General features: G+C 38.6%; 1 protein-coding gene across 3 annotated transcripts in view; it reads left to right on the forward strand.

Moving 5' to 3' along the window:
• Nucleotides 1-26,394, forward strand: part of SPATA6L (spermatogenesis associated 6 like) — a 49,202-nt gene that overhangs the window by 16,358 nt on the left and 6,450 nt on the right. The window contains exons 4-9 of one of the 3 annotated variants that reach the window (XM_023509121.1): nt 366-407; nt 10,857-10,981; nt 17,015-17,092; nt 20,231-20,470; nt 22,914-23,016; nt 25,737-25,771. In XM_023509121.1, the coding sequence (XP_023364889.1) occupies nt 366-407; nt 10,857-10,981; nt 17,015-17,092; nt 20,231-20,470; nt 22,914-23,016; nt 25,737-25,771 (623 nt within the window). The remainder of the gene's footprint in view (nt 1-365; nt 408-10,856; nt 10,982-17,014; nt 17,093-20,230; nt 20,471-22,913; nt 23,017-25,736; nt 25,772-26,394) is intronic. The other 2 variants (XM_023509123.1, XM_012813178.1) reach the window with 2 other exon arrangements.

Below are 26,394 nucleotides of genomic sequence, written 5' to 3' on the forward strand. Positions count from 1 at the left end.
CTTTTATATGTTCATGGAAAACAATTGGATTTTGAATTTTTAAGATGAAAAGTGCATCATTATTTTAGTGCTACACTATAATACACTTTAAGAGATAAAAATACTATTTTTTTACAATATTTTTCAGAGATAACAATATTGTTTTGCCAATACTTTGCAGGAGGTGCAATGCTATCTCTGTAACTCAGTTACTCCATTCTCTCAGTTGACTAATTCTAGAAACACCTTTTTTGTTAGCATGGCACTTATTTTTCGTTATTAATATGAATGTAAATGGATATCAGGAGTGTTTTAAACTTAGCAATTACTGAAAAGGCGTGGCAATGTTTTTTAAGTGTTAAATCTCTCTCTTTTTTTCTTTTTAGGCTTCCTAACTAGGTTTGAATTAGTACAGCTAGTGCCTCCAGGTAATGTGTCATTAAATACATTTCTAAATTAGCTTAATATAATTTTAAAAGCATTTTGGCATGACACAGTGGGACTGGAACTTAAAAGTTGTACTTTTGAATAACATATAAGTTTATATGTATGTAAGTTTATATAAACCACGCACTTTTTCCTTCTCTCTCTTGAATTTTTTCTACATTCAGAAGACTAATTTCATGGAGTTTAGAGGCAGTGAGCATAAATTAAATAAAGCGCTATGTCTGGCTCAGTGCCCATAGCTCAGTGGTTAGGGCACCAGCCACATACTGGGGCTGGTGGGTCAAATCCAGCCTGGCCCTGCTAAACAACGACAACAACAAAAAAATAGCTGAGCCTTGTAGTTTCTGCAGGTTTCTGTAGTTCCAGGTACTTGGGAGGCTAAAGTAAGAGAATCGCTTGAACCCAAGAGTTTGAGGTTGCTATGAGCTGTGATGCCAAGGCACTCTACCAAGGGCAACATAATGAGACTCTCAAAAAAAAAAACAAAAAAACAAAAAACACACATACACACCACACCAACCCCCCCCCAAACCTTTTTGTCTTTCCATTTTTAATACCTTTATCTATGTATCATCAAATAATTTTTTCAGTCCTGGCTCAGCTTATAAAACCCAAAAACAGTTTGGCAGTTCCTCAATATAATTTTATAAATTTGCAAAGTGATAATTTTACTTTTATTGCCTTTTTAAATGTTTTTACTTGTAATATTATTTATAAGTAAATGATATTGTATAATATTAACAATATAACCTTTGGCTGTGTTCTAATTGGTGGGGCGTGTGTCTGTGTGTGAAACTCCAACCCTTCTTATCTGTTAGAAGCTAGAACAAGGTTGGTAAACTCTAGCTCCCAGACAAATCCATCCTGTAGTCTGTTTTGCATGGCCTGTGAACTAAAAGTGGTTTCTACATTTTTTATTTTGACTTGAGTTCTATTTATATACTATAAATTCATCACTTTTAAATGTACACCACGTTGTTGTTAGTGTGTTTGCAAGATTGTGCAACCATCACCATTGTCTAATTGCAGAACATTTTCATGACCCCAGAAGAAATCTTTACTCCCGTTCCCTCTCCCCGACTTTGGCCATCACCAATCTGCTTCTGTCTCTATTGATTTGCTTATTCTGGACACGACATATAAATGGAAGCTTACACAATGTGTGTGGCCTTCCGTGTCTGGCTTCTTTCACTTCATATAATTTTTTCAAAATTCAACCATGTTGTAGCACGTATTAGATCTTAATTCCTTTTTATTCCAGAATAAATTCTTTTATATGGACATATAACATTTTGTTTATCCATTTATTAGTTGATGGACATTGGATTGTTTCCTGATATGGTTTGAAAATTTGTCCCCTCCAAAACTCATGGTGAAATTTAATCCCCAATGTGGCAGTATTGAGAGGTGGGACCTTTAAAGAGGTGATTGGGTCATGGGGCTTCTGCCTTCATGAATTGAATCACCTTTCATGAATTAATGAGTTATCATGGAAGTGGGGCTAATGCCTTTATAAGAAGAAGAAAGGAGACCTGCGCTAGCATGCTCAGCTACCTTTGCTGTGTGGTGCTCTGTGCTGCCTGGGACTCTGCGCAGAATCCTTACCTGCATAAAAGCCCTCATAAGATGCAGCCCCTCAACTTTGAACTTTTCAGCCTCCAGAACTATAAGAAATAAATACTTTTCTTTATCAGTTAGTCAGTTTGGGGTATTCTGTTATAAGCAACAGAAAATAGATGAAGGCATTTTCCCTTTGGGGATAGTATGAATAATGCTGTTGTGAACATTCATGTATAAATTGTTGTGTATTTGTTTTCAGTTCTCTTGGAACCTAGGAATGGGGCATATGATAGCTCTGTAACTTTTGGAGGAACTAACAAACTATTTTTGGCTTTTACGTTTTTAAATGGTTGGAAAATTGTTTTCAAAGAACATTTAGCAACGTGACAAATGTGAAATTCAGTGTCATCACTCATAAATTTTTATTGGAACATAGCAACACTCATTTGTTCAAGTATTGTTCATAGCTACTTTCGAGGTGCAATGACAGAGTTGAGTAGTAGTGAGCAGATCATCTATAAAGCCTAAAATGTTTATTACCTGACCCAGTGCAGAAAAAGTTTGCAACCCTGTGCTAGAATCATGGGAGGAACCCGTTTTGTGGGGCCTTTGATTTTTGGTATGTCTTGAGTGACATAAAACCTGAGCTGATGAGGAAGGGTAAGTAGGACCTGCCATTGGTGGCACCAAATTCTCATAAATAGACTCTCAGTGTGGTGGTTTGGTGATTTTAGGGTTGTGTGTGTGTGAGTGAGAGAGAGAGAGCACTGAAAACTCAGAAAATTCTCTTCTGATCTTCACTATTACACATGTCTGCTTTTTTTCCTTTCTTAAAATGAAAATAATGTTTACTTGTAAAAAAGCATCCCTGAATCACATCTTTCTGAAAGACTTTTTATGTATATTTTGGTGACTACATCTCTCGATATTTTTGTGGACAGAAGAACTTGTAGATAAGGAACTTTTACATAGGGTCAGGTACATTATCTTCTGTTATTAGCTTTTCTCTGTTACATGTCACTATTATGTTACCATTTCTAAAACATGAGCATCATGACTTTTGCTAGCTATAATGAATTTCACTAACCTGCCTTTTTTACAGGTCTATAAATAGTATATATATTGTGGGTTGTGCTTTTCTTACTCTACCTTGTTACCTGTAGTTTACTTATTTGTCATTTTCTATAGCTGTGCATTTTTTTCATAGTGTTATTATCCTTAAATTAATATTGATGAGTATTTGGGTTTTCTTTATCTTTCACATCTTGTAAAAATTATTCTTTTCTTTGTATATTTACAAAGAATAGAACTACTAGACTGAAATGCATCTTATAAACGAGGGCAAACTGATCCCTAGTTAGGTCCCCTGTTTTTATTGCATCCAGCAGTGTGTGGTGTGCCCATTCCTGCATCCTGTCTAATGCTGGATATTATCATTTGGATTTGTTGTATGTACCAAGTATGCAATAATTTCCTTAAAATATATTTTATGATATTTTATAGCCCTCTTCTTTTTTTAATTAAGATTTGTGACAACCTTAAATTTAAAATTTACTTCTTAAAAATGTCCATTTTTCCATATTGTGATTTTTTTTTTCTTTCTTTCCTTCTGTATAAAGTGATTGTCACTGTCCCTTGATTACTGGTGGAGTGATGTCTGGATGTACAGACTGTATTGTGGTATAAATTCTTGATATTTTTGCCAAAGTTTGTGGTGTATTTTTCTTATAAGATGGCGTCTCTCTAGGCTGGGTGTGGGGGGCTCACGTATAATCCTAGCACTTGGGAGGCCGAGGTGGGTGGATTGCCTGAGCTCACAAGTTCAAGATCAGCCTCAGCCAGAGCGAGACCTTTGTCTCTAAAGTAGCTGGGCCTTGTGGCAGGCGCCTGTAGACCCAGCTACTTGGGAGGCTGAGTCAGGAGTATTGCTAGAGCCCAAGAGTTTGAGGTACTGTGACTCTGTCTCAAAAAAAAAAAAAAAAAAAAAAGATGGCATCTCTATATGTTGCCCAGGCTGGTCTTGACTCCTGGGCTCAAGTGATCCTTCCTTCTTAGCCTCCTAAGTAGCTAGGATTACAGGCACATGCCACTATCTGGCTTCATTACCAAAGATTTTAATAAGTTGTGCTGGATACACGTATATTTCCTACATTTTGCTGCATTATTTTGTTATTTTATTCTGTAAACTTTTTCATTTCTTAAGAGAACACAGAAGGAAGGTGAGCTGGACAGATGCCTCCATAAAAGCAGAGGGCCCTGGTAGGGGTGTCACTGGAGCAGGTTGGGGCTCAGTGAAGTAGAGTGGACCCAGAGTCTGTAGTTTTTCTTCTGCATCTTGGTTCTTTGGGAAAGGCCGCAGACAAGAAGCCCAGTCCCTGTGAATCTGGGGGTACTCTTGAAGATGTCATTCCTTTGTTAGGTACATAGAACAGAGATCTGCCTCCTTCCTGCTTTTCAGAAACTCTCACTGAATGGTTTTCAGCCTAAAAGTGACAGGCTGAAATTAGGGCACTGAGTTCTTTTCCATAAGTTTTTTTTTTCTTATTTGACCTAATTTTATGTTAAAATGTATATCCCTGCTTACCGGCAAATTATATTTTAGTATGCTAATATAGAATCAGCATGCCCATTTTGGTCTTATTTAATTTTCCATGAATTAAAAAAAAAGTCACCCAGTACCTAACTAATATCATTATAAACATTTTAACTAACACAAAAATACATAAAATAAGCCCATTTGACAACCCCTAACAGTAGCTAATAGTTATTAGCAATTTGATGTGTATCTTTTTTAGACCTTCTATAATACTTAATGAACCCTAAAATGCATGTACACACACCCTATATAAAGTTGACTCTGTAGAGTATCCCTGGCATCCATAGCTATGAATTCCACCAACTGTGGATCAAAAATGTAGTTGGGCCCATGATAGTTGCATCTGTACCCAGCATGTACAGATTTTTTTCTTGCCATTATTCTATACATAATACTACAAAACAACTATTATGTAACATTTACATTAGGCATTGTAGATAATTTAGAGATGAAGTATATGGGAGGATGTGCATAGGTTATGTGCAAATACTGTGCCATTTTATATAAGAGACTTGAGCATCTGAGGATTTTGATGTCAGTAGGGAGTCCTTAAGCATACCCCCTGGGAGTACGAAGGCATGGCTGCATATTAAATCCAGTATATGTACATATAAATACAAATATATTTAGTGTGTAGGGTATGTAGGTATGTGTGTATATATATTTTAGAGTTGGTTGAATATACCAAATCCTGGTTTCCTGGTCACATGAAAAACATGGCAGTCCAAGAAATACTTATATTTTAAAAAGTTGCAGAGTGTGTATTTGCAACACATATACCTAAGTATATGTTAAATATACATATTTTGTAACTTGCTTTTTAAAATTTAACATGTCTTGGACTGCCATTTCTTTATGTGAGGAGATTATAAAAATAGTTGTTTGAAAACAATGATTGGAGAATATTCGAGCTGTGTGCATGCACCCTGGTTATAACTCAAAAGTTAATCAGATGCAGAATGGGAGCCTCATTAAGCTTTTCTTTTTATTCACATTCCTTTGATTTCAGATTGTAATTTTAGTGGAATTAAATTTGAATGGCTCAAAATAACAGTTTTGCTCAGCTTAAGATGCAGTGAGGATCTATTAATTTCTTCAACATATGTTATTGTGGGCATACCTTCCACGTGGCCTGCACTGTGCCAGTCTTCCTAGTTTGATGCTGCTGGCACCAGGCATGCAGCAGTGTCAGTGAGCCCTTGTGATCTGCTGGTCCTGGATACTAACTGGATAAAAATGAGTTGCTTAAAGCTTAATGCATACTACACTGCACTGCACATGAGCCCCATGAGGGACCCGGCTTTTTGTTGGCTGAAATTGTTACATTTTCATTTTGCTGTAGATACTGCTATAGGCAGTCCCCGGGTTAGGAACAAGATAGATTTGTTATTAAGTTGAATTGTATGCAAGTTGGAACAGACACAATTACCTGTAATAGTCTCTGTTTGTAAGTGTAAGTCATATGTCAGTTGGATGTTTATAGCTTGGGGAATTACTGTAATAGCCTCCATTCCTAAGTGCAAGTTGTAAGTAGCTTGGATGTTTGCAGCCTGGGGACTGCCTGTATATTGATATTTTTTTCAGATCACTTTCAAACACACTTGTTGAAGTCAAAAGATATTTTATTACCATTAAGTTAATATGCACGTAATAGTAATATGAGTAAGTTAGTAATATTAATTATACCCAGCTTTGCATATGGCTTTATTGTTAAAGTATGAAGAGGTCTAATGATTTTGCTTTCAAAGGTGGGAAAAAGTGAATGGACACAGGGGGGCAGCGCAATCCTTTCCGTCAGTGAGATTGGCGCTGCCTTTTTATTAACCTCTTAAATAAGGACCTTCACTTTGGGTAAGGCATGTGTATGTTCGGCCTAGTGATAAAAGCCTATGTCAGTGAGCACTCATTCACTTAATCAAAGCATCAATAGTGATGCTGACGAGGCCTCAACAAGGAAAGAAACTTTGCCTCCGTGATCTGATTTCAGATTCCCACTTGCCTTGTGGCATCACCAGCCATTTGGTATCAGGACAAGTGTCAAACTCTCAGAGCCTCAGTTTCCTCATCTGTGGAGAGGGAACCCAGTGGGATCCTGTATCTAGAAGCTCATTGTCAATTCTGATATGCTGTATAAATCTGAGATATTTCTCAAGCCAGTGTTGTTATTAGAAGCATATTTCTCTAAAAGTCTCATTTATTCCTTTTTGGGGGCAAAGTTGTTCCCTGATGGCCTTGATGATGTCACTGTCTATGCCATTAAGAACCCTGAGTTCTTTCAGATGCTTCAATTGGCCTGTGAGATTTGCTGAGCTTGTGAATAAATTTACTACTTATAACCCAGGCTCTTACTGTAACATCCCCTTAGTATGCTGACATTTGCATACTGTGTGGCAGTTTGGATCTCTAGAAAATGACCAAAACTAGGGAGATTGTACTGAGAAGTTTACAGCTTTCCATTTCCTTGTTTGACCCTGTTTCAGTCTGTGTTATCCGTGTGATTCCAAAGGGAAGGTATGAGCTTGCTTCCAATTTTCTGACCTCTAATTTTTATCTAAATTCTTGCTCAACATAGGAATAATAATTTAGTAGCTATCATTTTATATGCAGTAAGAAGAGCTAGCCAAAACTACATGAAAGGACAGAGGAAAAAGGAACAGCCTGCTGTGTAGAGCATCAAACCACACATCTAGATGTTTGTTCCCAGCAGGAACGTGAAGGTGTTCACAGAAACCAGAGGAGTCCTGGCACTGCGGGGCTGGCGTCAGGGAGCAGTCTTGACAGTGGCATAATGTCAGGGGCTGTGCTTGGCACTTTGCACACTTTTATTATTAGTCCTCACAGTAGTCCTAAGGGGCAGGTATTATGATGACTTTTACATGTTTTTGAAGAGGAGACTGATGTTAAGGAGTTTACATAATTTGCCCAGATCACACAGCTGGTAACTAACTGGTGGGCCAGAGATTTGAAGCCAGTCCTGTCTGACCCCAGAACCTGAGTTCTTAACCTCTGTATTACAGGTTTCAGGGGGAAGTTGTATTTTGCTGGTAGGTGAGGAAATTGGCATATTACATTCCATTTTCAGGTTGCACTTCAGAGTCTCCTGATGGAGGAAGAGTCTGTCTTTGACCCACAAAGGTAGGGTTAAATCCCCAATGTAGAGGGAAACTTGGTGTGTTTGAGGGACAAGAAGAGCAGCGGGCATGGCAGGGAACGATCAAGGGGGAGGGAGGCAATAGGTGAAGTGGAAAGGTGAGCTGGGGCAAAGGGCTTAGCTTTTATTCTCACATGGGGAATAGGGAAGCCTATTTGAAGGTTTTAAGCAGGAGAAAGGCACAACCTGATACATTTTCTCCAGTGTGTGGAGAATGGATTTGAGTGCAGGAAAATGGAAGCAGGAGGGCCCGTAGGAGGCCATGGCAATAGTCTAGAAAGAGGTAGGTGGTGTGGGTAGGGCCAGGGTGGTAACTGTGAAGATGGAGAGAAGGTGTACCCTGTCCTGCTTTATATTATTTTGGAAATAGAGTTAACAGAACTTGCTGATAGATTGATATTAGCAGTGAGAGAAAGAGTAGAATCAAGAATGGATTCTAGATTTTTGGCTTGAGTGACTGGTGCTGGTTCCTCTGATGAGAAGGTGGAGAACTGATGTGTAGGAACATGCCAGAAGTGTGCAGATATAGAAGGCATTTAGGGTAAACTTGAAAGATGAACAAGATCTTAGCAGGATGAGAGGAGGGAATAGCACACACTGTGGAAGTGCATTACAGCGGAGGGAAGATTCAATCACCAGTGCTTTGTGGCTAGAGTGTCTCTGAAAGGGAAGAGTGGAAAGAAATAAAGAAAAGAAATAAAAAAATGTTATTGTAGCAAAAAATATAGAATACTTTCTTTTTTTTTTTTTTGACACAGAGTCTCAATCTGTCACCCCTAGTAGAGTGATGTGGAGTCACAGCTTACAGCAACTTCAAAATCTTAGGCTCAAGTGATTCTCTTGCGTCAACTTCCCAAGTTAGCTGGGACTACAGGTGTCCGCCATAATGCTCAGCTATTGTTTTTGTTGCAGTTGCATTGTTGTTTTAGCTGGCCCGGGCTGGGTTCAGACCCCCCATCCTCAGTGTATGTGGTCAGTGCCCTACCCACTGGGCTATGGGCGCTGCCCAATACTTTCTTTTTTTTTTTCATTTTGTACTTTGATGCTTTCCTCATTAGAAATTAAATATTTATATTAAATGGAATAAGTAGGAAGAAGAAATTAATCCATCATATTATTTCATGTAATATCAATTATTTTCTTTTTTTTTTTAAAGGAGATAAGTTTTATTTTTATTTTATTTACTTATTGCCATTTTTTGGCTAAGGCTGGGTTTGAACCCACCACCTCTGGCATATGGGATTGGCGTCCTACCCTTTTGAGTCAGAGGTGCTGCCCTGTCAATTATTTTCTGCAGTTGATACACCAAAAAAAAAAAAAAAAAAAAAAAAATAGCCTCATCAAAATTCTTTTTTTTTTTTTTTAGATGGAGCCTCAAGCTATCCCCTTGGGTAGAGTGCCATGGCATCACGCTCACAGCAACCTCCAACTTCTGGGCTCAAGCGAGTCTCCTGCCTCAGCCTCCCAAGTAGCTGGGACCACAGGTGCCCGCCACAACGCCTGGCCATTTTTTGGTTGCAGCCATCGTTGTTTGGTGGGCCCGGGCTGGGGATTCGAACCCGCCACCTTAGGTGTATGTGGCTGGCGCCTTAGCTGCTTGAGCCACAGGCGCTGAGCCCAAAATTCTTTTTTTTGATACAGAGTCTCACTTGGTCACCCTTGGTAGAGTGCTGTGGTGTCTTAGCTCACAGCAACCTCAAACTCTTGGTTTCAAGTGATCCTCTTGCCTCAGCCTCCTAAGTAGCTGGGACTACAGGTGCTCGCCACAATGCCTGGCTACTTTAAGAGACGACGGGGTCTTGCTCTTGCTCAGGGTGTTCTTGAACTCAGGAGCTTAAGCAATCCACCTGCCTTGGCCTCCCAAGTGCTGGGATTACAGGGGTGAGCCACATCAGAATTCTGACCCTCATCAGAATACTTTTCTCAGGTAAAATGGCATCACCAAACAGTAAATCTACCTCATTGGCTATAGTTATTTTTTTTGTTGTTGCTCTGTGCAAGATCTGCTGTCTATAAATAGCTTGTGTGGCACCTGCTGTGTGGTGGAGGATGGCCCATATGGCAGCTTCTCTATCCTTCCAGTAGTTGTCAATCCTGTCAGACTCAAGATCTTTTGGTAATGAGTATTTGGTAGCGTCCCTTTTACCATATTGAAAATACTATTTATAGTTAATATAATCAACTTATCTAAATCCTTTCAAAATATCAGTATATCAACTATAATATAAAATAGTAACAGAAGGAAAGGGGTTTATGTACATAATAAAATGTGTATGTCTGTATGCAAATGTTAAACAAAATGAACTACTGTATTTATATGTGACATGATTTTCAAAATGCTACACAGGTCTGGGTAAAGATCTAAACAAAACGGAATATAATTGTTCCCTGATTTACATGGTACCTGCATTCCTGAAAAATTCAGTGTTTTTTAAAATCTTGCAAAAATACTTTGTATTCATGTGTAACATAGGTTCTAGGCTTTGATAATTCTAAAATGGTTTTTAGTCCTCAAGAATGTGTCATAAGACATTAGAAAGTCACTGGGGATGGGGAACATTGTTGGATGTGCAGAAGTGTCTTGAGCACTGCAGGATACTGTGGGACTTAAGGCTTCTGCCCATGAAATGTCCCCACAGATATCCTGGTGTCTGAGGTTGGTGCCACACCTGCTGAGCACCGCAGCTGTACCTGTTCCCTAGGCCATTCACATCTCTGCGTCACAGAAACATTGAACTCAGTCTGAGCTGTAACCTTTGTGTATCTTGTTTCTCTTCTACCCCAGGTTCTGGCTTAAAGTTTGTCTTTACTAAATATTTATTAAAGGAAATAACGAAAAGATAGATTATTTTCTTCTTTATTCTTTTTTGTGGAGCAGCCCTTTAGTCTTTTTATCTCTGTTACAACTTGGAAAGGCTTTAAAAAATTATCCATGATTTTCCTACTTAAAAAAAATTATCCATAAGATAAAAAGTAGTAGCATTTATTCTCCCCTTGAATAACAGGTGCTGGGATAAAACTGTCTATTTTTATTTGAGTGTTACCTCTGCCATCACCTGTTAAACTTTTATTTTGTTAAACTTGGAGGTGTACATACTTATGCTTTTTTCCCTTTCTTTCCAGCCTGGGAAGAGTTGGCCTATTATGAAGAAAACACACGGGGTTTTCTTTACCCTGAGCCCAAGCTGACACGTTCACACCCTAGGATGTGTAGGGAGGTGCTCATGAAGACGGCTATGGGTTTTCCAGTAAGTGATCTGTGCCCACCTGGCCTCTGTTGAGAGAGACCTTGGGTCCTGGCCACATATTCCTGACAGGGTTTGATCTTGGGCAGCTCGCTTAGTCTTGGTTGGTGTCCTTGTTCTGGTTAGCTGCCCAACTCAAAATACCAAAGTATGCTGATTTCTATTATTGATCTGATAGGGGGAAGTCTCATTATCTAATCAGGCTAAATAATTACCATATTCCCATAGTCAAATAGTTATAAAAAGGTTTGTTCAGCCTCCTCTTACTGCGCATTAACAGAAAGACTTGTTTGTTTTGTCATAGCCGTTGTGATTAAATAAAGAAGCAATGGTAGTAATGTTATCTCTCATTAATTTTGTGCTTGCAGTTTTTTACATATGATTTCCCTCCTCACAATTCTCAAGTTAGGCAAGGCAGGGATTAGTCCCGCTTTAACAGAGGGGGAACTGACAGAGGTTCGTGGATTGATGTTACCAAAGGAACATAAATGACACAGCAGATAGTCAGTTGATAATCTACTTGAAGGGTGTTGCCTGAACCTAGATTCATTCATTCTGATGTTATCTTTGATGATTTCTATTTCTTTTCTTTCTTTCTTTTTTTTTTTCTTTTTGAGACAGAGCCTCAAGCTGTCCCCCTGGGTAGAGTGCTGTGGCATCACAACTCACAGCAACCTCCAACTCCTGGGCTCAAGTGATTCTTCTGCCTCTGCCTCCCAAGTAGCTGGGACTATAGGCACCTGCCACAATGCCCGGCTATTTTTTGGTTGCAGCCGTCGTTGTTTGGCGGCCTGGGCTGGATTTGAACCTTCCAGCTCAGGTGTATGTGGCTGGTGCCTTAGCCGCTTGAGCCACAGGTGCCGAGCCAACGCTGGGTAGTTTATAAAGAAAAGGGGTTTATCTGGCTCACAGTTCTGCAGACTGTACAAGAAGCATGGCATCAGCATCTGCCTCTGGTAAGGGTTTCATGGGGCTTCCATTCAAGGTGAAAGGCAAAGGGAGAGCAGGTGTGTTACATGGTGAGAGCAGGAGCAAGAGATGGGGGCAGGAAGTACCAGGCTTTTTCAAACAACCAACTCTCCTGTGACCTATTACATAAGGCAAGAACTCATTATTGCAGGGAGAGTTCTAAGCCATTCATGAGGGATCTGCCCTCATGACCTAAAGCCTTCTCACCAGGCCCCAAATCCATCCCCGGGGATCAGATTTTGACATTATATTTGGGGGGTCCAAACAGCCAAACCAAAGCAGTCATTGCCTCACGTATTGTAATTATTATTATGTGATGAAATATTATTGTCTCCCTTTTGTTTGAGAGTGCTGTGCGGGATGTATAATGCACAGGACCTCTGTTTTCTGTGATGCTTATAAGGACAGAGTTTCTAATTCTAAGATTTCAAACAGCAACCAAGGTTGTCCTAACCAGAATTTCTGGTGACTGTAACCTTAAGTCCTTCATTATCTGTGAGGATTTGGTGAATGTCACTGAAACCATTTTGTTTCTCTAAGGTTTCTTTTGTGTATCACTTGTATCTATGGTACATGAGAGATGCTTGTTTTATTATTTTGAGTTACTGGGATATTGCTCTTCAGAAGCTAAAAGGTAATAAAAACTGATGAGGATCGAGTGGAGGATGCTATATTAATTTTGGTTTGCCTGAATTCTCTGTAAATAAAAGCTGTATACAAACACTAAGCTGGTATCCAGCTAGGAATCAAGGCAAGGAACACGGGCACAGTGGCTCCTGCCTGTAATACTAGCATTCTGGGAGGCTGAGGTGAGTGGATTGCTTGAGCTCATGAGTTTGAGACCAGCTTGAGCAAAAGCGAGGCCTCATCGCTACTAAAAAATAGAAAAACTGAGGCAAGAGGATTGCTTGAGCCTATAAGTTGGAAGTTACTGTGAGCTCTGATGCAACAGCATTCTACCCAGGGCTACAGCTTGAGACTCTGACTCCAAAAAACAAAAAGGCAAGGAGCAGCATACTTTTTTAATATTTTCTCAAGTGCTCTCAGCTTAACTTTATAGGCATAAGTGGGATGAAGAACCTGTAGGAAGTTGTATTTATATTTACTTATAAATGTGGGTACTTATCAGATAAAGGGATTTAAAAATATGTGGAAACATCCCCATATATTAAAGTATCGATTCTTTAAATTAATCGAACTAGATTTTAAACAATTTATAAAAAGAAGGGCTTTTCTGTCAAATGTTCTATAAATAATGTAATCCTAGCACTTTGGGAGGCTGCGGTGGGAGGATCGCTTGAGCTCAGGAGGTTGAGATCAAATGTTCTATAAATAAAAATAAAACAATCACTATAGTTGTAATAATAGCTGATGTTTCCTGTGTGCTCACTGTATCCCAGGCACTATGTGAGTTTCATTACAAGGATGATCTTCAGTCCTCCTTCATCTTGTGAAGTGGTTACTGTTTTTTCTTCCTTTTATGGATGGGGATGCAGGGGGTTTCAGAAATGTCCTCAGTGTCACAGAGGTGGTAAGTAATGGAACAGGAATTCTCATGCTGCCCTGCGGGTTTGCACTCTTACTGTATGATGCTAATTTTCTCACATTTATTTCAGCCCACTATCCTATTTCTTTTCATTAATATTATAAGAAGTGACCATGAATTGCATGTACAGGGGAGGCAAACCATTTATTTTCTCTTAAGTTATTACTTCATTAATAATTAGATTTAGTTCCTCCACTAAAATGTAACTTTTTCTTTGTATCTTAATATTTTGTAGCTTTCTCTCGATACCTTAACAGTCTTTTTCTGTTTTCCCTCCTTTTTTGGACAAGAATTTTCTTTTGGGGAGAAATAGTATCTGTTCTCAGGTTAAGACTGAATTTGTAAAGCAGGCAGAAAGAGGACTTTAAGAAAATTATTTTTAGTTGATAATTTATTATTTTTCTTTAGGGAAGTAATTTTAGAAAAATTGCACTGTTAAGTCCTTTTACTGACATAACCATTATCACTATCATCCCATTGCTACGGAGATTAGATATCGTCTTTAAATTTCATCTCTATGAACTAAATAATGCTATGCTAAAAACAGCATGAGAAGGAGAACACATTCCTCTTTATGGTCTGTAAGCCATTGCAAGGGGTGGAGGTCATTAAGGCACACAAGAATGTCTTATGGGGTATGGACTCCCTACTGGTAGGAGACCTCCCTCCTCTTCTTTAGGCAAAGAGGTCAGGAACTTGAAAACCTATTAGGCAGTTGCATATACTGTGGATAGTTAGGGAATCAGATTGTCTGTGTCCTATCTGTTTTGTCATTAATGGCTGTGTGACTTTGGGTAAATTCTTTAATCTCCATGTACCTTAGTTTCCTCATCTGTAAAATGGGACTATAGTAGTACATACCTTATAGGATTATTATGAACATTAAATGAGATAATATATGTATAGTGTTTATAACAATATCTGGTGTATAGATAAGGGCACAATAAATGTGGGCTGTTATTATTTATTATGCTATCATCTGAGGGTTAGTATTGGCTCCCTATGAGGCAATGAGAAAACTGTGGCTCAAGAAATGACTTATTTAGACTCAGGCCACTGTGTATGTACTGTGTCCCCTTGGGGGACATGGGGCTTAGCACACATGTGAGAGTCTTGCAAGCCAGTGGTATCCACCAGTAGCACTGTGAACCCTGGAACTCTCTCTACCCTCTTCTTCACGTGGGTCATCTTGTTAACAGTAGATGAGGCTGTGCTAGTGTATTATTGTACGTCCTTCATCACAGTCCCTCTGGATTGTCTGGCTCTATATAACAACTGAGCCCCTATGTTTATAAGCCTCAGAATCATTTTCTTGAGTTGGGAGTCTAGGCACTGCACTCTTGTGGAAATATTGTGCATTCTAGGGGCAAACAAAACAAAATACCCCCAAACACAACAATGTTAGTTGTGCCTATAAGGACTGGCTGCATACACAAGATGGGTGCATAGGAATGAAGGAAACAAGCTGACCAGTTGATCCATTAGGCCTGGGGAGAGGCAGCATGGGGTAATGGAAAGGAAATGGGCTTTGTGGTCTGGCTTAGTTTCAATTCTTGGCTCTCCTGGCCCAATTGTGTGACACTGGGCAATCTATCAGACATCTCCAAGCCGGTTCCTTCTGTATATGAGGATACAGTGGGAGAGCCCACCCAGGAAAGCCACTAATGGCACTTGGCACATGGCGTAAGCATGCAGTATGTGGTCGACATTCTTTCTAGGGCTTGAGGTGGTGCAAATCGTTTTTGGAAGCACTTTGAGTACAAGTTATAAACATGAAAATGAAATATCAGAGACTGGAAGGAGAGATCTGTGGAACTATGAGCTTACCTGGAGGAGTTTGGGTGAGGCCGAACTTTGAGAAATGACCAAGATTTGGAGGGGAAAGAAGAAAGGGAAGACATCCTTGGGACAAGGAATAACTTGGCTAAGGGTGGTTCTCTGTGGGAGAGTAGAGCTGATGCGTCAGGCTCAGAGGAGACAGTGGAACTCGGATCCAGTTCCTGTCCTTGTTGTGCCATTTATAAGCTGTGTGACCTTCCTTGGGAAAATTCCTTTATGTATTGCTAAGCCTCAGTTTCTTAAGAAAAAAATTGTAGTCTTAAAATTACCATACAATAAAATTAGTGTTTTTTTGGTATACAGGTCTATGAATTATAACATGTGTATAGATTTGTGAAACCACTGCCGTGATCAGATGTAGAATAGTTATGTTGCCCCCCCAATATCTCTTGTGTTACCCCTTTACAGGCACACCCTTCCTGTGAGCCAACCATAGTCTTGGAATCATACATCATAAGCTTTTGAGACTGGCTTCTCACACTAGGAGTGATGCCATTGAGATCTATCCATGTGGTTATGTGTGTCAGGGGTTTGTTGTTTATTATTACTGAGTGGATTCCATTATATAGATGTATGATAGTTTTTTCACCCATGAAGAACATTTGGGCTGTTTCCAGGTTTTGTTCATTTCTCAATTTTATCATCTACAAAACAGGATGGTGATGATAATCATACCTGTCTCATAGGATTATAAGAACTAAATAGGATAAGATCTGTGTGTATGTGTGTGTGTGAGTGTGTATTAATCATTGTATTTTAGATCATCTGGTACTGAGCTAAAGATAGAAGTATTGATCAATAAAACAAATTGAGTTTGGAATTAGATCTAATAAACATGAATATTTGATTAAAATATAAAGCAAGTTTTTCAAAGCAGGTAGGTGAGGAATGAGAACCTGTATCTATTCCTCTCCCTAGGTAATCTCATTTAATTCCATGATGCAGTGTTTTAAATAGAGTAGCTAACAGCGTGGACACTGGATCCAGAATCACAGGTACCAGCTCTGCTATTGCTAGATGGACAAGATACTTAGACTGTGTCTTAATTTAGTCATCTACAAAGTGGAGATACTATTAAGCCCTACTTTATAGGGTTGTGCTAGATTAGATAAGTAAATATATATAAAATAAGACCTGGGTCTGGTACTTAATATAACATATATTATGTAAGTGTATAGCTTTCTTATCGGCACATGGAGTAAGCATGCAGTATGTGGTCAGCATTCTTTCTAGGACTTTAGGTGGTGCAAATCCACCTAAATTATCTATATTTTAGATAATGTGTGTGTGTGTGTGTGTGTGTTTTAAATAGATATGGGCTTTTGCTATGTCACCCAGGATGGAGTGCAGTGGCATCATCATAGTTTACTTGCAGCCTCAACTCTTGGGCTCAGGTGATCCTCCTATCTCAGCCTCCCAAGTAGCTGGGATGATAGGCATGTACCACTATGTCTGGTGAATTTTTTTCAAGATGAACTTTTTCTGTATTTCCCTGGATGGTCTTGAAATCCTGATCTCAAGCAATCCTCTTGCCTCAGCCTCAAGTAGAATGTGTAGGGATTATGTCAACTACACATAAGAGCAGGTAGATTCTTGCATGATTTCAAGTTAGGATGAGATAGATGGACAAAGAACTATTTCTAGTAATTTTATTTGCTTCTTTTATGCTGTTTTATTTTTAGGGCATTGCTCCCAAAATCGAGTTTTCTACAAGGACAGCCATCAGAGAATGTGCGTTTCTGCCTAGAAACAGATTTCTTGTAAGTGATAAAAATGTCAGAAATTTTCTCCAAATTTAAAGAATTTTAGCCCAGACTTAGCAAGTTTAGATGCAACTGAACAAATAGAAAACCTGGCAAGTCTGTTTCCTCAGCCCATCACATTAGTGTGAGTACGTTTGCGCACATGTTGGGCAGCACAGTATATTGCTACAGTAGAGTGATTCAAAAGCTAAAATCACAAATTTGATGTATAAGAAGTAGCCTAGTTAGCTTTTGTGCTTGTTGCTGTTTTGTGACTTTTATGGATCTTAGGAACAATAGTGTTTCCTTCTTTCTTTTGCTGAGGCTAACAGAGTTGTATTTGTGGTTCATCTTTGGTAGATATGAAAGGTCATCCGAAGGGTTTATCCAAAATCTCACCTGTGGTTTTAGAAAATACCTTGAAAATGTGGGCTGTGGGTTATGGGGGACTGATTGAGAAAGGCCACTAATCTGTGCAAATCTATCCATTCTTTTGGCATAGTAACTCATATAATGGGAGACCAGTGATTCATTTTAAGAAAGGCATTAGCTGCCTTTTAGTTTCTCCTTCTTTCTCCTCTATTCTCTTCAATTTATTTGTGATATGTTTGTAGAGATCTTTTAAGACTTTCTTTCTCTACCTTTTTCTTTTTAAACATTAGTCAAGTGCAGTAGTGATAAGGGAGAATGAGTAGAACAAGGAGTTCAATCTGTAACTGAGGGCGAACCATTATGTGAGATATCTCACTACCATTGAATGAGCCACACTCTTTCCTTTTAATCCTGTTTTAGATCTTCCTTTAAGTGTTAACTTTTAAAAATTTTTTTCAATTGTTATTATTATGATGATGATTATTATTTTTGAGACAGAGCCTCAAGCTGTTGTCCTAGGTAGAGTGCCGTGGCATCATAGCCCCCAGCAACCTCAAACTCTTAGGCTTAAGTGATCCTCTTGCCTCAGCCTCCCAAGTAACTGGGACTACAGGTGCCCCCCACAATGCCCAGCTATTTTGTTGTTGTTGCAGTTGTCATTGTTGTTTTTGCTGGCCCAGGCTAGGTTCGAACCCATGAACCTCAGTGTATGTGACCAGTGCCCTACCCACTGAGCTATGAGCACCACTTAAGTATTGACTTTTTAAACAAATAACTTTTATTTTTTTTTATTATAGCAAAAGTATCACTTTATTTTAGAAAATTAGAAAATAAAGAGAACAAAATAAAAATAAAAACCATCTGTTATTCTTACCATTTAGGGATAAGTATGACTAATTTTTTGAGTAGATTCTGTACATACACACGTATACTTCTTAAAAACATTAGGATCATACTGCACTATATGTGATTTTGTACCCTTTTTTCATTTAATATGTCATGAACATTGTTTCATGTCTTTAAGTAGTATGAAGCCAATTTTTCATGGCTTCAGAGTATTCCAATTGTATGGAAGTACTAGAATCTGGCCATTTTCCTTTTGTTGAGCACTTAATTGATATACCAGTCAGAGTCCAGTTACCGTATTTCCCCGAAAATAAGACACTGTCTTATATTATTTTTTTTCAAGAAGACACACCAGGGCTTATTTTCAGGGGATGTCTTACTTTTATTAAGTATAATACAACAATGTACGTTTATTCAAATACAGTTAAGTCATCTTCTTCTGGAACCTGACAGGGAAGCTGATCTTGTTGGTAGGTCTGGCGCTAGTGATGCGTGAACTCCTTTCCCCTAGGCGTTCACACAATAGGATGCCTGCAACCATAGTTACCACATGCACACCTGCACAAGTGCGAATGGCTTGGAGAAAGGAACTGTGGCAAATAAAAGGTATTCCAGTCTTCCTTACTGCTCAGGGCCCACATGCAGGGCATGGCTATGCAGATACCCTGTATAGCCACGCCCACCACTAGGTCTTATTATTGGGGTAGAGCTTATATTTAACAAATGCATAGAAATCCTGCTAGGGCTTATTTTTTGGGTAGGTCTTATTTTCAGGGAAACACAGTAGGAAATCAAACCAGACTTGCTGTTTTAACAGAAAGATTTAATGTGGAGAAAAAAATATAGCTAAACAGGAGTTGAAGGACTAAAAGACAGAAGGGGAAAACTGAAGTGACAGAGTAACTGCAGAAGACAGTTATTTTCTACCTCTCAGGCTGGGTTATCAAGAACATAGAAGGCCAAAGAGACCACACAGAATGGGGCTGGGCCCTTGGAGAGGGGCTGCTTTCCAGGGTGCTTCCTCAGGTGTTCAGAGGTGTAACTCTGATGAGCGGGGCTTCGACCTCTAAGGAGGTTGTGCTGCTCACTGTAGGTACTACAGAGGTGTGTAGGAAGCTTGATCTTTATCTGGGGCTAGACTCAAATCTCTGAGCAGGCGGCTCTGTCCGGCTCGTGCTGATATGTGTGAAGGAGTGCAGTGAAGCTAGTTTTGGCATTAGGAGGGAAAAGCTATAAGCTGGCATTATTTGAATCTTCCAAGGTGAGGAGTGGTTGTTGGGATGATGCTAATGTTAAAAAAAAAAAAAAAAAAGAATGCTAAAGCAGAAGTGGCCAGTCTCATCTGCTCTAGCCTTACAGTCTTTATAGCGCCCTCTAGTGGCAGAACCTAATGGACCAGCTAGAAAAGCAAAAAGCTGGTTTGCAGAGTCCCTGGCCCTGTATCATATAGCTGAGGTGGGTTTGCAGCTGGCAGGCAATTGCTCACTCTCCAATACAGTTAGTTTCTAATTTTTCAACTATTGTAAACATTGTGGTAGCTATACACATAGCCATAGTTATTTCTTTTTTATAAATTTCTTGAAGTGAAATTGCTGGAGCCAAGTATATGACAAATTCTCTATCTCTTAATCTATCACCTATCTATGCCTAGGGATTGTCTGGCACTTTCTAAATTTCTCCTAATATAAATAGATTTCAACTGTCATTAGTTGACATATACTAGCAAGGTATAAATACTATTGATGTTTAGCTGAACTAGAAAAAACTAAGTAGAGAAATGTCCTTTCATAAGTTTATATTTTATACATCTGAGATGTTCAGTCTTCTACCATCATTTTTAAAAGTCCAATTAAATACAGTTAGGTTTTGACTGAACTTTTACCCTTTCTTTCATCTTTTTATTTTTATTTTTAAATATTCCTTCTTTTTTGGCTTTAGGAAGAAACAGATGAGTCACGAAGGCCTTCATCTACATCATGTGGACCAATATCACCCTTAAATAACATAAAGATGAAGTCAAAGGAGAATAATCTCAACAGACTTCCTAAAAGCATGAACTCCCGGGCATCCTCTCCATGTTCCCCCAAACATTTCTTCCAAGAGCCCCCAGCTCACTCAAACCTTGGCAATAGTTTCAAAATCCCTACAGGAAGCAAGCCTCCATTCGTGGTTAGACATGTGAGCCTAAAATTATTTTTTGGACTACTTTGGAATGATAAGGGTATGGATAAGAGTGGAATAAAGGAAGGTTGGGCTATAAAAGTGAATAGGTTATATTAAATGAAGAGGGAATTCAAATTGGATAATAACTGTGATTAGATTATATGCATTTGCATGAGTCATTGTCAGGAAACTCCTATAAAGATCTGCATACAGAGAACTTTCTCAGTAAATGTGAACAATCCCTATTTATTTATTTATTTATTGAGACACAGAGTCTTACTCTGTTGCTAAGGCTGGAGTGTTATGGCATTGGCCTGGCTCATAGCAACCTCAAACTCCTGGGCTCAAGCAATCCTTCTGCCTCAGGCTCCTGAGTGGCTGGGACTACAGGTACCCGCCATCATGCCAGCCAATTTTTCTATTTTTAGTAGAGGCAGGGTCTCACTCTGGCTGGTCTCAAACTCCTTAGCTCAAGCACTTCTCCCACCTCGGTCTCCCGGAGTGCTAGGATTCCCTATTTTTAATTTTGAAAATTATCAATATAGTATGACATCTACACATCTATAACTCACCATTATCTGGAAAAGTCAGTGAAGTGACAAGGGTTGAAGACACATAACAAGGGTGAACATGTACTCTGTATCAATCCAAAAGTGAAACTTCTTCACTTTAAAGAAAACTACTTGAGTGTTCTTAATGAGATTGGTGCTTTGTGGTCATACTTTGAAGAAGAGGCAAACTGTGTTTGTAGGAAGAAGTAATGATGTGCCATATTCTAACCCTTTCACGTCATCTTAGATTTAGCCCTCAGGAAGTTGTGGACAAATGTAATCATACTAGTTCACTACTATGAAAGTAATGAAAGATAGACAAGTTCAAGAAAAAAATTACCTATTGGCTCACTAGCATAATGAAATCATTGTTTAATTTGATATATTTTCTCTTCCTTTTTCACATATATAGGCTTTATTTTTTTCCACAAAGTTGTAATTATACTGCATATACAGATTAATTTCCCTATATATTCCCTACATGATTTTCCTGTATATTCTGGTTAACATTACATACAAGCATTTTTTGTATTATTTCATACTCTGTATCAATACCCTTTCATGTTGTAATTGATGATTTATTCTTCCAAACATTTAACTATTGATAGTATCAGTAAGTTGATATTTTGACTTGAAGTTATTAATAGTGATATTTGTATATTAGACACAGGTGATGGAGTACAGTAAACCTCAAAGTCAAGGTGTTGTTAGGAAGACTGTATATGAAGAGTTGGTTTATAGGTAGAACAGAGCTGTTGGTTAGAAACTACAGAATAGCTATCTATAGATACTATCTATCTGCAGATACAAAATTATAGAACAACTGTTGTTTTCTTTGTAGCTTGGGTAAAGATATCTGGAAAAGACAGATTTTCCCCCCACCCCCCAATCTTTAAACATGGCTTCATAAAAATATTATTGAAATCAGTTTATTTCATTTTATTAAAAAAACTGTGATTTATTTTATTAAATATAATTTTTTGTCCTTGCATTATTAATTTAAATAACCTTAGAATCTTGGCAGATTTCTTAAGGAATTAAAAATTCTTGATACTTATTTTACTGAACACATTTGTATATGGCTTTTACTATATGCAAAGGCTTTGGTTTTTTTTGACTAGACTATGGAGAGGAAAGCCAAGCCTTTTTGTAAGTGATTTTACATATTAGTTCATTTATTTAGCCAGATTTCTCAATGGTATGTGATGTTTCCTTAAATAGAAGCATTAAAATTTAGGGGGCCTGATATTGTAAAGACTGTAAATTCAAGTCACTATAGTTCTTGAAGTAGAATGAAAAGTAATGTTGTAACCTGCCTTATTGAAATAAAAAAAAAAAACAGAAATAAACAAGGTAAAAAAATTCAGGAACTCTGTGTTGTAGATATTCTGGAAAACTCCCTAATTCAAATACTTTGACCTGTTTGCAGATCATGTTACCCAATTTTTCTTTGGAAAGTAAGGTCAGTCACCTTAGATAAAATAACATAGTTACCATTATTCTTTTTTCAAGAACATAGATAGTCATATCAAAAGAGAATATGAAAGACTGAAATTTCACCTTGTGACAATCCCTGCTATCAGGATAGTCCCACCTAGAGATCACTGCTTTAAGAAATTTGAAACTCTGTCCTGTTTGTAAAGATTGTGGAATAAAGCTACACTTGCTCTCTGTGCTTGAGCCTCCCGGGGTGGGGAGCCTGTGGTTTTGGGGCTGCACGTGGCCTTCTGCATCTTTGAATTGTCTTCTGCAACCGTTCGATTGAATCTGACTTTGGATTTGGTCTAGGGCTGCACTCAGGGATCTGGAAGGCCACAAGTGTCCTTGTGACCTTGGGTGCCCCACCAAGAGGGAGGGTAGTACAAGTGATGGTGGATTTCAGTCTTATTTCTTTCCTTTACTTTCAGGTGGACAGTGCAAAGCCCTTTGGTGAGAACATTAAAGAGTCTTATCTGTGGAAGTCTAGAAGAAAATCTAAGTTTTCAAGCTTCCCGTTTTCATTGAGAAGAGGTACTTGAGTTTCTTGTTAACTCTTGTCCATTTCCCTATGGGAACAAATATATCCTATTTATCATCTTTCTTTCTGAGTAATCAAAAGTTACTTTGGAAACTGTGGGCTGAATTTTCAAGCACTCTCTGGCTGTGGAATTTCCAGAGAGGTGTTCTCATGAGGCAGGGCCAGCTGAGAAGTGGTCCATTTGCTATTTCCCTTAGTTGTTGGAGGAGGCTGTTCTGAGCAGTACTGCTAACCAACGTGTTGTGGTGGTTTTTGGTTGTTGGTCCTTGGCTGGGCTGGAAAAGCAGAGAGCAACTTATCCTGGTGTGATCTCCTTGCAAAGGCACCATTAATAGCTAACAAGACTTTCCATTTTTCTGGATGGGAAAGAACAGGATTGATGATGATCAGAAGACATAATATTGGCTTGACAAAATTCCATGTCAGTGAGGAATGGAGCCAACTCTAAAGCAGTTAGGTTAAACCAGGGGGGTCTCAAACTTCTAGATTTCAGGACTCTTTTGCCTTCTTTAATATAATTGAGGACCCTAAGGAACTTTCATTGATGTGGGTAATATTTATCAATATTTAGTGTGTTAGAAATTAAAAGTGAGAAATTTTTGAAATATAAGAATATACTAGCACACGTTTAGCCATCCAGAATGACTGACATCATGACATGTCATAGTAACTTTTAGAAAACTCTTCTGTAAAGTTGTTAGAGAATGAGAGTGAAAAGGGCATATCATGTCTTGGTATTATTATGAAAACGGTTTTGACCTTGTAGATCTTCTGAAAGGTCTTAGGGACCTTTGGCAAGATCACTGGGCCACACATTGAAAGTCACTGGGTTAAGGAATCCCTTAGAGGCTTTTACCTTAATAATTGAAATACATGAATCATGACAGTAGTGAAGGTCATGGCAGTGAAGGCCAATCATTTCTGAATTTCATCAAAATTCTTAAGCTAGAAGAGATGGCAATTGCCTACTCTTGTCTCCTGGTAGAATAGGATTTGTGCTGTCCCTGACGTAAGAGTTCCTTATTTTAGGTTTTAAGGTTTATACTTTTAGGGGCTACAAAATCTCTTATGGTGACTCAAGTCAGTGTTCTTAGGTTGTGATGACTGTCTGATAGTAGTGGACCAAGGACAGAGTATCAGGTTTGAAGCAGAAAGTGCTTCATCACCTCTGACATTTAATTTAAGTTCTTTGAATTGAAAATCTAGCCTATAACAGCAGTTCTGTTTCCCATTATGGTGAAATTGAGCAGCAGCAAATGTCCTTTTCCAGGGAGGACAAGTTGGGCTTAATATTGGTTCTATTATGATGGGACTCATACATCATATTGGTCTTGGTCTTTGTCTTTTCTTAATCCTGGCAGGTGGAGAACTAAGGTTCCCAAGAGGTTACAGTGTGTGTAGAGGTCACACATCAAGTCTTTGGCATCCCTACATTTAGAGAAGACATTCAGACCTCTGAGCTCAGATCCTGGAATCCCTATAGCTTTCAAGCCAGACCTTGGTTTAGGTCACCTGTCAGCTCATTCATCCAGGCCTAAGGTAGAATACAGCAGTGCTTTCTCAAATTTGAATGTGCATTTGAATCACCTGGGGATCTTGTTAAACTGCAGATTCTGATTCAGTAAGACTGGGGTGGGATCTGCGATCCTCCTTTTCTAACAAGCTTCCAGGTGATACCGATGCTGCTGGTCTGTAGACTGTACTTTGAGAAGTGAGGGAATGAAGACAAGTCTCTGTGAATAGGAGTGCTCAAAACTGGTAGCGAGGAGGTTACTAGGCCACAGGGCAGGTTTGTGGTTCTCACTGCTAAGGGCTTTAGTTTTTGCTGACTGCCTACTGAGCTGGAACAAGAGGGCACTCACATATGTGTATGCCCAAAGGATATGAGAATGACTAGGCTTAAAGAGGCCTTTTTATATGCTTATATAGGTTTCTTCTTAGTATTGAAGTCGTGGGAGAAAAGTCCTTTGTAACTGTTTAAACTCCAGTTGTCCTGGGGGAAGCCATCATGGCCTTAGCATCGCCTTATAAGACTCATTTCAAAAGCATTTTTTTTTCAGCTTGGTAAAGCCCACTCTAATCTATGTTTTCTCTGTGTATATTTATTACTTAATTTCCTAGTCCTCCTTACCATTCTCTGGCATTAGGTCAATTTACTTACCATGATTCCCTAGGATAATCATAAGGATTTCCATTTTTGTTCCATTATGTTTCTAAGCTTTTATGCATTTGTTGTATCAATTTAATATTTATGTCTACTTTGGCCAAATGTACTCAAGAGATCCTGCATAAATAGAATTCTATGAAAACCAAGGAGAGTGGCAGAAAGGCAGAGTTTATAAATTTAGACCCCTGTTGCTTTCCTTTAAGCTCTAGGCACCTGGGCAAATATGAGTTTTTAGGCTTCTTGAGGGTTATTGAACTTATTGATTCACATTTTGGACTTGCTTTTACCCTTCCCCTTTTCACATGTGCTATTATTAAAAATATGACTTCATCATTGACCTCAAAAGGACAAAAAACCTCACAGATAGGAGTTGTTGTGACTCAAGGGAGACTTAAAAGTTAATAGTGTAATTTACAAGGGAGCATATAAGTTCTTTAATAATTTATTCATTGTCTAAAATTTTTGTACTGCTGTGGAATGCATGAACAGCAGTTTTAGGGCTAACTGGTAATAATGAGTCATTGAAACACCTATTCTTTCTTCTAGCTTCTTCTCTTGACAGCCTTGGAGCTAAAGTAAAGGTAATTTTAGAAGTAGAATTTGTAAAATGATTTCCAGCTATCTTATGTCAATTATTGTGCTTTCTCCAATCAGTGGTGGAAAGTCTATTTCTAGGTATTGCTGTTTATGTGGAATTTCTATAGAGTAACTAGCGTTTATGTAAAGAGGTACCCAGGCTTCACTGTACACTTTGTTTTGGGGGTAGTTTGTGTCCCTCATATAAGCTCTTTTAATTTGAAGGAGTAATCACCAAGGAGAGTGTATCTAGGCCCAATAACTATCCATAGTGATTTCTCTAATCAAATGCCTTTGTACACAGAGGTGGTAAATCCCTTTTCTTGAAGTTTAATTGGTTTGTCAAAGAGAAGCTCAAACTTCCATGTCTGCAAAGAAAATTGAGTATACTATGCTCCTTATGCCATAGTATTTGAAGATTCTTGTTTAAAAATTCTATTTTTCCTAGACCAAATAATTCCTAGTTCTTAGAAATCAAAGGTCAGGGCATGAGTTTACTTTGGCCTATTAATATATGCCAAACGTATGGACTTCTGGTCATTTTTCCTGACCTTGACTCCTGAGCATTTTGTCACTGGTCTTCCCTACTCCGCCCCTCTTGTATTTGCAGGGGGTCTCTGGAGTTGAC

This window comes from Otolemur garnettii, unplaced genomic scaffold (assembly GCF_000181295.1).
Source record: "Otolemur garnettii isolate 467f Iridium unplaced genomic scaffold, OtoGar3 scaffold00006, whole genome shotgun sequence".
NCBI classification, from domain to species: Eukaryota; Metazoa; Chordata; class Mammalia; order Primates; family Galagidae; genus Otolemur; species Otolemur garnettii.